Source organism: Misgurnus anguillicaudatus, chromosome 6, assembly GCF_027580225.2.
Source record: "Misgurnus anguillicaudatus chromosome 6, ASM2758022v2, whole genome shotgun sequence".
Lineage (NCBI taxonomy): Eukaryota > Metazoa > Chordata > Actinopteri > Cypriniformes > Cobitidae > Misgurnus > Misgurnus anguillicaudatus.
This window is the reverse complement of record NC_073342.2, coordinates 14,909,291-14,927,696: the sequence shown is the minus strand read 5'-3', so window position 1 is coordinate 14,927,696 and position 18,406 is coordinate 14,909,291. Positions and strand designations below refer to the sequence as shown.

Sequence of the window (18,406 nt, the reverse complement as noted above, 5' to 3'; positions counted from 1 at the left end):
ACTTGAAAAGCATTTATTTTCCGGCTGCATTGAAAGAAAAACTTGTAAACATAACAGGTTTGAAAATATTAAAATGAAATATTTTTTAACTACAAAAATATACTTATAATTTTATATGTGATACATAAGTATACTTTTTATACTTATACTTTATACATTTTATACAAACTTTTATATTTAGCCAGTAAAAATATAAGAAGGTTGCGGTCGTGACTTGTCATAAATAAATGATTAAAAAATAGCAAAAAATAAAAAAGTAAGAAAGCATTCCCATTGCATTACTATTTTCAAATATAATTTTAAATATATTTCAAAATATACAAAAAAGACTCAAAAATATATGTGCTGAAATATATTTTGAAATATGTTTACAAAAAATATTTTTTCTTCAATAATATCTTTTTTGTCCGATTTTTGTAAATTTTTAAATATTTTTTAAAGCATTTATATTCCCGTTGCATTGAAAGAAAACTGTATGTTACAAACCTGTAAACATAACAGGTTTGAAAAGATAAAAATGAAATATATTTTTAACTACAAAAATGTACTTACTTATAATTTTATATTTTATGTATACTTTTTATATTTATATACATTTTATACAAACTTTTATATTTAGCCAGTAATAATATTAGAAGGTTGCGGTCCTGACAGTTTTGCCAGTTGCCCTTAAAGTAAAGCCTAAAGGCAAAAATAAATAAATAAGGAAAGTATTCCCATACAGAAATATTTTAAAGATTTTTAAATATAATTTTGAATATATTTCAAAACATACAAAAAGACCAAAAAATATATTTGTTGAAATATATTTTTAAATATGTTTACAAAAATAATTTTTTTCACTAATATATTTTTTGCCATTATTTTAAATTTTGAAATATATTTTAAAAATAAATATATTTTAAAGCATTTATATCCCCCTTGCATTGGAAGAAAAACTTTGTATGTTACAAACCTGTAAACATAACAGGTTTGAAAAGATTAAAATTAAATATATTCTTACTACAAAAATATACTTAAAATTTTATAGTTGAAATGTATACTTTTTATATTTATACTTAATACATTTTATACAAACTTTTATATTTTGGCCATTAAAAATATATTTTAAGGTTAAAACTACATATATTTTCAAATTCAAAAATATACTTAAAGGCGGAGTCCACGATGTTTGAAAAACGCGTTGGAAAAGGAGACGGGCCGACTACCAAAACACACTTATAGCCAATCAAATCAAATCCCGGGTTGCGTATGTGTGGGGCGGGTCTATCAACAGAAGGTCCAGATTTTATTGGGGTAGGGGCGTGTTTGTTTAGGTGATTTCAAATATAAACATTGGCTTTCAAACATCATGGACTCCGCCTTTAATTAAGCTTTACTTTCTACAAAATGTATTTAGCATATATTTAAAATATATTTTTGTCCAAAGAAATTTCTTTTTTGCAGTAAATATGCTTGTATCGGAGTATTGAGAATATCGCCAGGCAAGTACTACAATACATATAAAGTTCATGCTGAAATCAATCGCTTTATTTATGTTGCTACAGTAAATCGTGATTTGTTTTATAAGGCACAAACTTTGTGTGTACACAACCTATACATTTTATCGGTATGTGTGTTACCTGAAATCAAACCCATAACCCAATGCTCCACCAACTGAGCCAAAAGAACACACGACTAAAATACCAAAATGACAACACCTCAAAAGACTTGACTATTGAGTCATTATCACGGTTCCTCAAATATTTGCCACCCATAACTTAAATGTAAGACAACAACAACTCTGCACACAAATATAAATATATCAGTAACATCAGTCTGTTGCTTATAAGGTTACTAAATCTGACAAACATCTAGGTATTTTGATGAGAAGATGTAATGAGAAGATCAATTAAGAGGCAGGATCATTTGGCTCTCAAACATTAAGCACAAAAGACCATAAACTAATTAAAAGTCAATACAAGATGTACTTTACGCACATCTCACCCCGCTGCGCATTTTTCGACATTTCCCTTGAGTGTGAGCTCTATTTAAAAGCATTTTTGACCTTCATGTTTGACTGGGCTAATGAGTAGCGGGCTTAAGATGAGAAACAAGCATGTCTGCCACTGGCTCCCACCGATATGAAACATCACTTTATCATTCATATCATATATCATGTAAATGCAGCTATATAAGTGGGTCCTCCATAACACACAAGACGTCTGATAATAAGACCCCAGTTGTCTATTTCGATATCATACCTTTATCACAACCATTTTTTATCAAGCTTAAACTCAGTAAATCCAAGCGCCTTTTAGAAAGCCGATGCACATGCGGGTCTCGGTAAGGCCTCAGGGTGGCTCTGCTTGACCTCTCTGTCATGCAGACAAACCCGAATGTTGTTAGGATTATCAGTTCATTTTTACTCCGATTCAAAGGGCACGATGAAGTTCACAGGCGCTTAGTGTAACTTGTGCAGAGCCACTGGGAGCACAAAAGGCCGCGCCAAAGGTTGTCGACATACACACAGGGAAATTTAAAGGCTAAATAAAGGACATGCAGGTTCATCCAGATAGATAGATAGATAGACAGACAGATATATAGATACTGTGTCAATCATAAATTATCTACAGACGATTTATGAAAAAATCAACGCTCTCACTGATAACATAAATCAACTCCGTAAAATTCCAGGACTGTGGGATCAAAGGTGGAATATTAATGCATGTAACTGCATATGGTTTCTTAAAATAGACAAGCAATAGACTTCATTACACTACACAACAAATCATACCATAAAAAGTTGATATTCAGTTTGCAGCACCGATATCCCAGGATTCCAGCCATTCACTTCTGAGCAGAATGATAAATTAGGAGTCACTGAGCTGAAGCAAACAGATGGAGAAAAGATAAACCTCTTCTCTGAGTGAAATGAGCTACCGTTTGTGTGTGTGTGTTTGTGTGTGTGTGTGTGTGTGTGTGAGAGAGAGAGAGAGAGAGAGAGAGAGAGAGAGAGAGAGATTTTTGGGGGCATCTCTGTTAACATTTGTCTATGCAGTTGCCTTAAAAAAACAAACTATAAATCGACATTTTCTGTCAGACCTTAGTTACATATACTGCAAGAATGAGATGGATGACAGTTAAGGCAAAATCAATGTAAAAATCACTCACTTTTACTATGTTTTATTTCCTAGGTAGGCTCAGTCAAATATTCAGTACAATTTATTATCAGTACAAATACAAAACATGTATAGTGATAAATTGTATTTGTGTATTTTGAACAGAGGATTCCTATCAAGATCATTGAATGAATTCCCTTAATTGCGAAAAAAAAAAGGCAATTCTCTCATAATTTATGTAAATCTATTAAAGGTTGTAATTAAACCAATTAAACTAGTTTTAAAATATTAAATACAAATGATTCAATTAAATGGTTAAAAAGTCCAAAAAGGGTAGGAGTCAGTATAGCAAAATAAACAGAATGATGTTTTGCATAGGTCATTGCCAGAGGTAATTTGACACCAATGAGGACATAATGAATAAAGACATTGATTTTACTAATAAAGTACTTAAAAAACTACACGTCTCTTTAAAAACATGTCTGCATTTGTAATTGTATAAATGACAAAAACAAGCCCTACTCTGCACTGCACAAAACTTGTGTTTGAGTCATGGTTTAGCCATGTAAATTCTTTAAATATAAAAACAAAGATTACTTACAGTTATGCTGCGTTCCAGGCAGGTTTTTAAACCCGTGAGTTACGACTTCAAAACCACGACTCACGACCCTATGCGTTCCAGGCAGCCTGTAACTCGTGTTTTTACAACCTTCTACCGGTGAAAGTGCATTGGAACGGCAGTCAAACCCGTGACTTCCCACCCGTGAACTCGTACTAGATCGATGTACTCCCAGTTCAGAGTCGTGAGTCGTGGTTTTGAAGTTGTGAGTTACGGGTTACAGGTTGCCTGGAACGCAGCATTAGAAGCGGGCGAAATTATGATAGTGACCGTTGTGTCCACGTCAACAGGCTAAGGAAGTAAACTGTTGCCTTCAATCTGCGTGTTTGTTGTAGTCCAAGAAAAGAGATTTAAGTTGGAGACGATAACTCGCGTCATCGTTTACTTTTGTACCTTTGCATATTGTTAACATGTACTTACACACACTTAAACACCAAAGGATGTGTAAAATCGTGAATTGGAAAATACGTGCTCTTTAATGCAATATTGATAACTAATTGTTATTGGTCTGCATCAAAATCGAATCAAAACCATATACAAAAGAATCACGAACACCAGATTGGTTGCAATGCCCAGCCCTTGTTTAGTACATCTCTCCGACGGGTTGGAAAGAAATGAATAAATGTGTGAGTTGAATTCCATTGTCATCAGCAGGTTGTAAATGTGAAACACATCCACGTTTCACCTTTGACCCTGTATGCCAAAGGCCGGCTGGCTCAGAAACGCACCTGCTGGGAGAAAGTGGCAGCTGCTTATACCAGATATAACTTTATTATGGCAACACCTCACCAAAACAGGTAACCACATCACCCATCTGCGCCATGGAAAAACCTGCAGTCGGGAGTCAAGGAGACCTCGCATACGTTTTCCAAATGAAACTCAAGTATATTGTTTACTCTCAGATCACTCATCACAGATCTAAACTACATTAGCTTCTTATGCTATAATCCTTCTTGCATTTTATCTGACCTCCCCATTTTGCACCTTAAACCTGTTTTTTTACCCAGAAGTGTAATTAGTCCGATTAAAACCTCTTTTTTAAAATTACACCTTATGTTCAGACGAATGGAGAAAGATTTACATTACATTGACAGTGTCTAGCAGAAGAATATAGGGTTTGAAAGGAGTAACAATGAGGAGGTTGGACATAGAGTAAAACTGTAATTAAATTGCATTTTACAGCCCCCTTATTAGGGCATATAAGCGTTAAGAGCATATTTAGGCTGAAAATTACCATAATCTTCCCCTATTAAATAACGTAAGTACACCTACCATTGGCTCCTATTGGGAGACATTAAAGTGTGATATGGGAAAAATTAGAACACATCTCATGTACTTTTATAGTTCAACTTTGGGAAAAGTCAAAGGTGAGAGTTGCACTAAAAATGCAGTGAAATGGTTTGACGAAGCAATTGTTTCCAGTGCCCATAAAATCTCCTATTGAAACAGGACAGTCTTAGTCCAACAGTACATTGAATTCACAAAACTATAAAGAACAAAAAAATACATTTACACACTGTAAAAAAAGGCAATTTTGAATTAACTCAACTTTTTATCTCTATTTTAGTTAACTAATATTTTTTTAAAGAGCACCTATTGTCCCATTCAAGTTTTTACATTTCCTTTGGTGTGTAAGTGTGTTTAGTACATGTTAACAATTTGCAGAAGGTACAAACCCCAAAGTAAATGATGAAGTGAGTTATCGAGCTCTATCTTACACCCGGCGCAATGCAGCGCAATGTGCGACGCAAGTGTCTTTTGCTAGTTTCCACCCTGCGCAATTTTCATTTTCACGTTTAGCGCCACGTTGTTTAAATAGCAAATTCATTTGCACCCATTTTTGTGCACATGGGCGTTCTGATGTGAAAACGAGGTGTGTTCAGGTGCATTGTGTTTGGGCATTGCTATTTTAAGGGAACTAAAATAGACGCAATATTTTTTTGTTATTTAAAGAGCGCTTTAGTAATATAAGCCTATAAATAGAACGACAACGCGGGTTTGCTTATCACATACATAAATGCGCAGCAGCACAAAAACGCTTTTAAATATGAAAGATTAAAGGATTGAATGTAAAAGATTATTATTGAGTCTCTTGGACATAAATGAGGACTGATTATGAGACGTTAAAAGGCACAAAGAGCTGCTTTCACCTGCAGCCTGATAAGTAAATAAATGCTTTGCTTTAAACAAATGCATCTGTTTTTAAATGTTTTTAAATGCTACCTCATGGATTTATTGTATATGATGACTCTGTACCTGCGGATATAGAGAGATGAGAAACATTTTTAAGTAATGCTTAAAAAAACTGATGCTGTCCAAGTGCTGAAAGGTGCGGAGAGCAGTTTGTAAATTCTTTATCTCTTGTTTGTTACAAATAAAGTATTTTTACAGTACAAACCTTTTCTTACATACTTGTAAATTATTTTTGATGATATTGGATAGCCATTTAAAGCAATTAAAAGCCTGCTTTTTTACTTCCATGACTTAAAGAAAACGGGTTTTAAAGGTTTAATAAAAAAATAACAATTTCAATACAAGTGAAAAACAACACAATTATTTAACATTAATCTTAAACTGGGGATCTTCTTCCTCCGCTTAGTTTTTCAGTTTACAAAGTCCGTCAATAGGGATTAGACATAGCGCCAGTGCAACTGGCTTTTAAAGGGGATGAGAGCTGAGACTCTCATTGGTTTATTGCACGTTACGCCCAAAATACTCCCATTCCTCATTAAAAAAAAAGGACCAACCCTTTTCGACCATGCGCTTGGCGCACAAACCCTTTTTCCAGTCGTTAAACTAGCAAAAGTGGATTCGGACACGCCCATTTAGACGTTGCGCTCTGCGCTTTAAACGATGCGCTTAGATCATTAACATAGGGCCCTTCATCTCCAACATAAATCTCTTTTCTTGGAATACAAAAAAAAACACGGATTGTAGGCAACAGTTTACTTTCTGGGATTGGTGATGTAGCTTTTCAAAATCCATGCGTTTCAGGAAGAGAGTGAAATTCGGAGCTACGGTATGTGGAAGATAATGTGTTTCAAAATTTGAAGGCAACCAGGTAACTTACTTTTTTAAGTTGAACCAGCACATATTTTTTTACAGTGCAGATACATTAGTGCATTTGGCAGCCTTAATTAAAAGATGTACAGTGCGTAAATCGCACACATTTTATTCAGTACTGTATGTGTGGTCCTGGGAAATCGAACCCACATTCTTTGGTGCTGGAAACGCAATGCTCTACCAAGTGAGCTACAAAAACTACTGCTTAACTTGTGTTTGATATAAAAGATGCAGTGTGTTTCATATGGACTGCAGTAAACCTGACAATCATTGGCTAAATTGATTTGTTTGAACCAATGGTTCAAATTTAGACACATTAATGGTGTGTGCACACCAAACATGAATTTAACTATTTGCGTGAGTGGTACAAAGTCAATTGGGTGACATGATGGCGATACTCGCCTTAATTGCATCTTCCATGCAAGCTGAAATATTTTAACTCGAGTGTGAAATTTGCATAACGCGCAAGCCAAACAGCGAAAAGCTTACACTGCCAAAAATATATGTCTTAAATTAAGATAAATTTACTTTAAAAGCAAAGTGGATTAAGATATAAAGTCTTGTTTATTGACATAAATGATGAAAATCAAGAGGTTTATACCTAAAACACGTAAAAATATCTGCCAGTGGGATAAGAAAAAATTACTTATTCTAACTTAATTCAATAAACTCACTTTAAGTTATATTTTTATTTGTTTTAAGCCTTTACCTCTTAAATTTCATAATTTACCTCAGTAAAAAGACTTAATATCTTAAGCCACTTTGCTTATCAAGTTAATGCATCTTAATATAAGAATTCTTAGATATTTTTACTGCAAAACTAGACAAAAATAGTAAGACATTCATTTTTTTTTCGCATGGTATGGAATAATCTGGATTGACGTGATTGGTTGTATCAGAAAATGGAGGAGACTGTTGTTTTCATTTGCGCAAGTGATGCATAAAAAACAAGTAATCTCATGAGTAATCATGCGAGCAACACGATGCACATTCGCATCGCTTTTGGTGCACCGTAATAGATATGTTAACCAAAAAGCTCAAAAACAGCTCAGATTCAAAGCAAAGAACATAACGTGCAGCAATTATGGAAAAAAGTTTTAGTCTCTTTTCCAGACTGACTGTTCCCTAGGTAACAAACTTCATTGCTTAGCACCAGTCACATCTACCTGTAAAATAGCATGCGTCTAAATGAAAGAAGTGTAATCTACAGTGTAATACATAAAAAACAAGTAGTTTTGTACATAATTATTACAAATCTTACTATAAAAGTGTAATATTTTTTGTTTTAAACCCTAACCGCAGCATGGTCAATTGTACTTGTTTATGTAGCGCAATTGGTACATCAATGTGTTAGCAATGCAAAAGGCCATGGGTTTGATCCCAAAAAGCAAACATACTGATAAACACGCATAGTAACAAAAAGCATAAACCTTGAAAAGCACTGTCGCTTTGGATAAAAGTATCTGCCAGATGCATAAAAAAAATAAAAGTAGGCCTACTTAATTAACAGGGCCAGTTACTAATGAGTCTGTACTGTAGATTAAAGTATGGTGTCATTAACCTTAGCCTACCATAATGCCATTACCATGATTGCATGGTTCGCTCTGCCAAGTCATTTTTAGAAACTTTTAAGGTCCTCTGCACTCCGCACGGCTTGTGCCATACCACCATGTTCATTCTATAAAAGCTTCTTTGGCTCCTTGGCAATAGGTCTCAGGAGACTAAGTGAGCAATACAGCCAGATGCCAGAGACGTCAAGCCACTGGCTACTTAAAGTCACTTAAAGTTACAACTTCAACCAACCTCCTCATCATTCAATAACAAAACATCATAAAACAACTTGGCAAAAGTTATCTTGCTAATCATCAAAAGAATTATGACCTGAAAGGAAACACTTCCAACTTAGGTTCCAAAGAGAGTCGCAACACGGTGGGAAGGTTGTCAAGGTTTGGTAACTTAATTTTAACATGCCATTTCTGAAAATCTTGAGCACAATCCAGTTTAACCCTATAATGCCCTCAGTTTAAGGTCTTATAAAATATGCCTGTACATGTTTTTTCTCTTTAAAACCACATTTACACGACTAAAGAGTCCTATTGTTTAAACCTGCAATGCTTTTAAATGGTAGACTTTGTAAATAGGTTTGTTTTCCTGGGCATGAACTTACCAAAACCTGCAAACTTGCCTTGAAGAACATGACCTTTTTTACTGGACTAAATAAATCAACAATCTGCTATCTGCAAATTTTACGGTAAAAAATAATCAAAATCCAGTTACGTTTTTTAACGAATCTGCTATCCGTAAATTTGTACGGTAACAAATAAACAAAATCCAGTTAAGTTTCTTAACGAATCTGCTATCCGTAAATTTGTACGGTAAAAAATAAACAAAATCCAGTTAAGTTTCTTAACGAATCTGCTATCCGTAAATTTGTACGGTAACAAATAAACAAAATCCAGTTAAGTTTCTTAACGAATCTGCTATCCGTAAATTTGTACGGTAACAAATAAACAAAATCCAGTTAAGTTTCTTAACGAATCTGCTATCCGTAAATTTGTACAGTACCAAATAAACAAAATCCAGTTAAGTTTCTTAACGAATCTGCTATCCGTAAATTTGTACGGTAAAAAATAAACAAAATCCAGTTAAGTTTTCTTAACGAATCTGCTATCCGTAAATTTGTACGGTAAAAAATAAACAAAATCCAGTTAAGTTTCTTAACGAATCTGCTATCCGTAAATTTGTACGGTAAAAAATAAACAAAATCCAGTTACGTTTTTTAACGAATCTGCTATCCGTAAATTTGTACGGTAACAAATAAACAAAATCCAGTTAAGTTTCTTAACGAATCTGCTATCCGTAAATTTGTACGGTAAAAAATAAACAAAATCCAGTTAAGTTTCTTAACGAATGTGCTATCCGTAAATTTGTACGGTAAAAAATAAACAAAATCCAGTTAAGTTTCTTAACGAATCTGCTATCCGTAAATTTGTACGATAAAAAATCAACAAAATCCAGTTAAGTTTCTTAACGAATGTGCTATCCTTAAATTTGTACGGTAAAAATAAGTTTCCTAACGAATCTGCTATCCGTAAATTTGTACAGTAAAAAAATAAACAAAATCCAGTTAAGTTTCTTATAATGATTTATTATTTTAGCTGTCAGGAAACTGTGAGATGTCAGTTTCACTTTATTCAACCAATGCAAAGAAAAAACAATAACCCAAAAATTATCTACAAAATGCATTTAACTTATGTTATTTTTCAAACAAAGATGGCGATAGAGAGACACAAGTCACGGATTGCATGCTCTAAGGACAAAGTATGGTCCATTTTTTACGAGTACGTGAGTGTGCGATCTTTGTCATCGTAATGGTGCATTCACACCAGCCGCGGTAGAGGCGTCAAAAATGCTATTTACGCGTAGTTGGACGCTTGAACATTTGAGTTTACTCGTTTCAGTTTAGTTTACTTTTACTCGTTGAGTTTACTTCTGCGAATCCGCTGAGACTCCGCTCGCTTCCTGTTATCACGTCACAACTATAGCAAGGTCATGATTGGTTAACATGGTGCGGAAATCTGCCGAAGTTCAGATTTTTCAATTCGCACATTTCCCGTGGCAACACTCAATCTCCGCAGGATGCCTAATCGCGTCTTTGCATTGACTTAAAATGTTAATCGCTCGCGCTTGCTACCATGTCTGGTGTAAACCCTGCATAAAAGTGTGTGCGAACTGTATGCTCACCGCCGGATTGTGGAAACCCCACGTATCTTGTACAAGTAACCCTAGAGTCACATTAGCTACAAGAGACAGAGCGACAGGCTACCATTCATTTTCAACAGGAGTGGCCGTTTGCCAGCGACAAGCGACGAGCTCGCCGCTGTGCCGAGCAAGGTGGGGCCAAAATAGACAAGAAGGCTATTTTAGGCAAATGCTGAGCGATGCGACAAAGCGACTGCCAATCGGAGTGAAGAAGCAGTGTGACGTAGGTCAGTGACTCGAGTCAAAGAAAATAATTCAAGATGGCAGAAAATGCGTATTTCTGCATATATCTGATAAGTTTGTTTTTTATCTCATATATTTTGTTACTTTTATCAAGAAATAAATACTTTTAAATCCAAAAACATCGTTCTTGTAACTTAACAATACCTCGGAACTGACCTTTGATACCGCTTTACTGTTGCCAAGCAATCAGGAGTAGGCATGCCCAGGAACGCCCATTAAGCGAGTGCGTGTCGCTCAGTGTTGCTAACTTTTGTAGCTCTAGGGTAATGCGCCTACAGAAGATTGTAGTATGTAGCCCAGGAGATGCATTGCATTTTGTTGTGTGACTGTGTACATGTACGATTCAAATAAACTATACTTTGTAAGGCTATGCATTCGACTGTGCGCGTATGTTCGCATACAGTTAAAAATTCTGACTATACTCTGGGCTTTAGATTGCTTTGTAACAGGTGATGAAATCAAGACAAACTAATAAAATTTTAAAACAAAATAGTAATGATAAAACAGATAGTAATAGTAAACAGTATCTGGTGTATCAAATTTAGGAACAAACAAATCCAGTCTATCTCTATTCAAGGGACAGCAGCTACTGTAATTAAAAAGAGCTGCTCATAGGTCAGGTGTACATGGCAAAGTTTAATCCACAAATCTTAAGGGGGAAACTAGAAACCTGCGTCAAAAAATAAAAAAGCACTTCACATTTGTTCTGGCCAAGTCACCAGGCTAATCGTGTCCACTTAAAAATGGCATTAGCACATTGGTAATCCGTCACAACAAAAATAAACGTTCCTTCTCAGCAGGTAAAAACTCAATTAGAGACGATTATCACGTTACATTTTGGTAGGTGATTATAAAAGTGTTCATGGGTCGTGGTTATCTGGGACTACGTTAATCATAACCAGAAGACATTCTGCGCAAACAACGTGTAGGGACAATTTTGGATCTGTGAATAATTTACTATTAATAATAATATCAGTACGACCCTGAAGATAAAGTCCTGTGGCAGTGTTTAGCTTCACCAAAGCCCCATGGGGTTTCACCTTAATCTTCTTAAAGCCTCTAATGGCACGGCAGAATGAACAAATATTTAAAGGCCTCAAGGAATACAGTACTGCTAAAATTACACAGATCTTTATTGACAATACTGTTGAAATGATTAAGCAACACGGGCATAACCAACAGTTTGTATTACAATGAAACACAAGAGAACATTCTGTATATGGACTGCGTCTTAAAGCTTAAGGGGGGTGCACACCAGACGAGAAGCGCTGCATCGCGTTGCGTCACATGTAGGACAACTCGCAGGTATCACACACCGGGCGTGCATATTAAATAGCTCTTGTTATGCTGAGTTTACACAAAACGCGTTTTAAGGGTCAAAATCGTGTCTACCGCGCCTAGTTTGCCGCTTGAACAGTTTGAATGCTTTTTCCGCGGAGTAGACGCGCGGAAAAAGTAAGCATTTGACGCGCGTCAGAGGCAAAATCCGCTTCTTGTGGGAGGGGCAAGTGCTATGCGGTTGTCTGTTTGCAAGATGACTGATGTTGATTGTGCATTTATCAAGAGAATTACCAGTTTGTATTTGGTAACCTTACTATTGGGGGAAAATAAACAGACGGGTCGATAAACGTCACGTGACTCAAAAGTGAAGTGTGTATTACAATTTATCAGGTTGCCCAAAGTCCTCACTGACACTTTTACAAGCGAGGTCCTTTTTATTCCTGTCTCCTCTATAGAAATAAGAACTTGTGTCGTATTGCTCCAGGTGACTGCTTACGGGCTATATCAATCGTTGGTTGAGTGAGTGACTCCGGGTGTGGCTGCCACCACAGCAGCAAGCAGGCTCCTGATTGGTTAACGCGGCGCAAAATTCCGCAAAAGTTCAAACTTTTCGACTCGGGCGTCAGCCGCAAATTCACGTGAAACGCAAAATGCACAAAAAGCACCATTCGCACGTACCGCGCACAACGCTCAATTTGCGCCTTTCGTGCGAGCTTCACACGTGAATGAGGTAGAAACGCGTCTTCCGTAGTCTATGTTTTGCATCATATTTAAAATGAAAGAGAATATGTATATTAAAATAAGTTCACCCTAATATATATGAAGAGTTCAAATTCAAAAGCTGCTAAACAATACCTCCGTCAAAAACAAGATACTGATACTGAAAGGTAACTTAATGTTACCTTTATTAAATACTTTTGCATCAAATACGCTTAATCCCGGGCTCTGGACATGTAGAAATGCCAGTTTGTTGGCAGAATGCGTCAAACACCACGTCCCTTTTTGGAGCAAAGTCCTCTAAGTGCATGAAAAAGAATTAATGAACGACGGCACGCATACAAGTTAAATTTCAACTGTCGAGCTGGAGGACTTTTTAACCCAGGTAAAAAAAGTGTACTGAAAATGTTACAATATTGACTGATAGAGATAGGGAGGAAAGGGGGTGCATGGGGTGCCAACCATCTGCTGGTGCGTAATTTCGGATCCAATTTGAACTTTGGGTGCATAAAAAAATTAACTTGTGCGACTACACCGCATGACACGCCGACCGGAAATGTTGTAATTCAGTGTTTTCCAATCAAAAAACGGTGTCCAATGTGAAAATTATTAATACTTTTTTGTTTAACACTTTAATACTTCAAAAACGATTGATTACTGATAAGTTAATTATTAAGTATAAATGAAGAGTTTTGTTGTTGTTTTTTTTGGTTGTGCATTATCAATTCAACTGCAGTTGTGTTGTTTTGATTTACCTTCATAACTTAAAAAATACAGCTAAGTAGCACCATAAAACAAAATATTAACATGATAACATAATAATTAACATGTTTTGACAAAAATGTTAAAAACTGAGGTATCTCGTATTGCAACGAAACTCTTCAAATATATTTGTAGATTGAAGGCTCTTGCGCTGTATTGAGCTTCTCTCCCATGTAGACACAGATTTACGATTAAACTGAAATGTCATTACGTCTGCCACTAGGGGGCGAACTTCCGACAGTTATATCTGTATGTAATGTACAATGGAAAGGCGGTTTAGCCTATATATCTTTAAAATATTAAAAAAGAAAACAAAGTGCAATTTTAGTCATTAAAAGAAGACCGGCTATATGTTGTGAATACTTGAAATGTAACAATTTATAAAAGTTAAACAGTCATAAATAAAATAAGTTATTAATTATTATATATAATAGGTAAAAGTAAAAAATATATAAAAGTTTAAAATAGGGGTAAAAGTTTGGCCCCAGATTTTAAAATCTGGCCCTCAAAGAAGAGTAGTTGAAGACGCCTTATTTACAATGTTGATTTGCAATGTGATTTTGCAACTGCTTACTATGTATTGTCCAAAGAGGAGTTTTTTTCATTCACTTGGAGGGTTTTGCAGCGAATGACAAATTTGTTAAATACCAATGAAATTAGTTAAGTGACATATGCGTAAATAAAGCATATCAATTACTGAATAACCTTTTTATCACAATTAAAGTGAAAATAATAAACTTAAACATAAGAGCCTCTAAAAAGCTAATTTACAAAAGGGTTTTGCGTCTGAACTCTTTATATATATATATATGAAGAGTTTGGTTCCAAAACGCGATAAATGCCATTTTTGAAAAAAATTAGTTACTGCAAAAATCATTATTATATCATGTAAGTAGTAAAAAGTAAATTCTTAATTTTACGAAAAATCCAATATACGACTTGTTATTCTGTCATCTTTTCTCCCTTTTTTCCCAAAATGCGATAAACGCCACTGCTCCTTTTTTACAGAACGCAATAAATCCATTTCTGATATTACAGCCCACCAGTCACGCAATGTAAACAAACAATGGCGGACGCGCTGAGTCCACGGAGTCCTAGTTTTCCTCATCTACTTTGTACTTCGTGATCAACAAACAAAACAAAATAATACTTTAATTGCATCGCTAAACCTGTGATGTTTTTCTGTGATGGGAAAGAAACGTAAGCCATCAGCATATAATATTTTCCCTGAGAGGCACTCGGGAGACGGGTGCTTGTTCTCCCGACAGCAAGATTCTCATGCTTACACATTGACCCCAGAGGATCTTATGAAAAACTTTCCATAATTTTACTCAAAGTCAACAAAAATCGAGCAGGACCAAAAACATTTTACAGCGGATCTCTGTGAAAGACGTTAAGCGAGGACGTCAAGTAACCGCAATGACAGTGATCTTAATATGACAAAGTAAGTGTTTTGATTAATGACATTAATGTTTATATTTTTAATTAGTGTGTACAACTAGTCAACTAAATGAATATAACATGGCAAAGATGAATGCACATTTATATAGGCTATTGATTCAATAGATTTATAGCATTTTGAATAAAAACTTGTCATGGATTTATTGCATTTTGTGGAAAAAATTATCCGTTTTTATAATAAATCTTTGAAAATCAACTTATGGATTTGAATTTTTTATGTTTTTATAACCTAAAGATGCTATGTGAAAGTTTGTAACAGAAAATAGTTGTTTTCATCTTGTCACTTTCTTGGTATAGAAAACACGTTTTTAACAAAATTTGTCAAAATGGATTTATTGCGTTTTGGAACCAAACTCTTCATATATATATATATATATATATATATATATATATATATATATATATATCTACATTAAAGGTGGGGTGCATGATCTCTGAAAGCCAGTGTTGATATTTAAAATCACCTAAACAAACATGCCCCTACCCCAATAGAATCTGGACCTTCTTTTGATAGACATGCCCCTTACTGCTGATTGGCTACATGTGTGTTTTGGTACTCCGCCTGACTCCCTTTTCCACAATGTTTTTTTTTTTCAAAAATCATGCACCCCGCCTTTAAATACATACAGCAATGCCATAAATGAAGCAAATGAAAGGAACACATGGATGAAAAATAATGATAATATAACTCCTGAGCATGCCAATGAATCTGCATCTCATTTTGACCGGATTGACATGACAATTTGCACCACGATGATGGGAGCTCAATCTTATAATAGAAACAAAACCTGATATGGCTGTTGTGCAATGTCTTGAGATGATGGAAATAACATATACTACTTAAGATCTGAGCAAGTGGTCTTGATATATTCCAAGTACTTGTCCAAAATCTCTGAGACATGCCAAGATGGAGATATCAAAGACATGAGCTCCGCCTTTTTCGCTGCTTAACCAATCACAAGGCGGTGCATACACACAAAGGTCAATGTTTACATGCCAACACCGGTGCACATATTCAATAAGGCTGTGTTGTTGTTGTTGTTGTTGTTTTTTGCATCTTGCATAGTAAGACTGCAAAGTAAACGTATGCATGAATATGAGGTTATTCAACTGATAACAAATTGTTGAGCCATCATAGTAACCATCACTATGCAGATTGCAACAAATCTTACAAATGCACACTGAAATCACTTCATTAAATGCCCAGCCACACAAGCTCATGCAAGCAATTTAGCAAAGCAGGTTGTAAAAGGCCTCTGTGTGCATTACGCCAGAGTAAAACAAGACATTTGCATGTGCAAGCTATGCACAACATCTTGCTGCCCCAGCGTGATCTCCCTTTACACGTGCCAAGTTCTTGCCAAGTGCAAGGTCTGATGTGTGCGTTCACATCATCGCAGGGATTCAACCCCTGTCTCTTACCCCCGTTAGTGTGGCTTCCAAATTCCTTCAATGTCGCCGTCCAGGTGAAGTGACCCGGCTTGCAGTAGCTGTACATCTTTGCACGCTCAATAAATTCAAATTAAAGTACAAAGAAACACTGAACCGCAACACAAAGTAGCGTATCCCCGGTCTGGCTTTCTCTCACTTTATCTCCCCTCTCTATATTCCACCCTCCGGGTGCCGAAAGTAAAGGCTGCACCTGGCTGTTTTTTTTAAATGCCCCCCTCCCACGGGGTAAACTCCCAAGCTGGATTCCTGCCTAACTGACAAAGAGGCTGAATTTAAGGTCGATTGGATGTAAATCACAGGGCTTAGGTCTTCTAGGGTGGTGCGGGGGGTTGTTCTTGAAATTGTACGCAGCTTCTTGTGGTCAAGCTTCTAAATAAGTGTTCGTATTGGTGGAAGACCCAAGAGCCCTCGTTGGAGGTCGTCCAAACAAAGTCTAGATGTGTCCATCCACACCACCCAATATGAATAGCATGTTATGACAGGAATGCACGAGTGAAAATAAACCCTATTTACGCAAGCATGCTGCAGACACCCTTTGATCTGCATGACACAAAAGCTAACAAATCCCACAATGCATTTTGTGGGTTGGTAATTTATTATTTATTTATTTTACCACGGCAAACATTTATTACCATCAGTAGCAATGCCAAGGCAACTACTGCAGGAAGTTCATGCAGTGCAAGACCAACTACTGTATCTGAATAGAGAGCTGCATGGATGACATATATTTGTAGGCAAAACTCAAAAAAGTCAACAGTTTTTTATTTTAACTCCTTAACCTGATAAGGAACACTACACGGTATACCCCCTCTCTTGCACGTGAGGCTGCATTACGTCATTGTAACTTTGAAGCATTAAATCTTCAAAATATACGGTCATGCGGCACATCGTTGTAAAGCTTAGACTTTCGGGTTTCCATTAAGCGCACACACGAAGCATAATATGATTTTTAGCAGTCATAAAACTGTAATCTAGTTGTTAGTTACCTGAACCGGGCGGCGCCGATTTATTCAATTCAATTCAATTTTATTTATATAGCGCTTTTCACAATTTGGTAATTGTATCAAAGCAGCTTTACATAATAGATGCAGTGAAAAGCACAGAAAATCGACAGATAGCACAACATAAAACACGATAGCACAAGCAGCTAAAGAAGGCTGCCTCCCCGGGTTGAAAAACCCCCTAGGAGAAAAAAAACCCCGGATTTTTAGCCAGGGAAGTAAAAAAAAGTTCTAGGAGGAAAAAACCCTTGGGAGATATATATATATATATATATATATATATATATATATATATATATATATATATATATATATATACATTGAAACGGATAAGGAGATTAAGCGGATATTAAGCGGGTTCTGCCGGTGGTCATTGGTCAGGCATCGGCTGGACATCACGTTGAAGAACAGCCAGTAGATCAGTAGATTTATGATATTTACTTACCTTTAAAATCTTCAATTTATCCGCTTCGGTGAAATTGTCCGAAACAAATTGTTCATAAATCCCCAAAAGTCCAAGGAAATGGAATATCCAAGCCTTTTAATCCAAAACGATTTGTTCATCTCACAATTTTGACGTTTCTGACCGAATAACGATATAAATACTGTATACAATTAGTTCACTAACGGACATTCGTTCCAATCTCACTTTTCATTCACGATTTATAATGAATATATTTGGATGTCACGTTTATTGTGCAACGTCTGAGGAACAAATACGCCCCCTTGTGGAATTTCAGCCGTTCCAGAAGAGGCTACAAGATCTGTATACTACAATACATTAAAACTTGATGCGAAGTCCGTCACAACATATATGTAGCCCATCATGTGTGTGGTTCCTTTTTTCAAAATATGTGTTCTGCGCGCCGAGAGATTGTGTGTGCATCATGTGTCTTGTCAAAATAAGTGCCTGCTGCAGACGCGTCTAAAGGGTTTATGATAAA

The 18,406-nt window shown here is 35.8% G+C and overlaps 1 protein-coding gene across 5 annotated transcripts in view; it reads right to left on the bottom strand.

Moving 5' to 3' along the window:
- agbl1 (AGBL carboxypeptidase 1) overlaps positions 1-18,406 on the bottom strand; it is a 268,981-nt gene that overhangs the window by 235,091 nt on the left and 15,484 nt on the right. Inside the window, exon 1 of one of the 5 annotated variants that reach the window (XM_055192772.2) lies at positions 16,432-16,772. The exons of 3 other annotated variants lie outside the window; for them this stretch is intronic. In XM_055192772.2, coding sequence (XP_055048747.1) covers positions 16,432-16,507 — 76 coding nt within the window. In that variant the 5' untranslated portion in view covers positions 16,508-16,772. Of the gene's footprint in view, positions 1-2,776; positions 2,796-16,431; positions 16,773-18,406 lie in introns of those variants that run through there. One more of the 5 variants, XM_055192776.2, reaches the window with a different exon arrangement.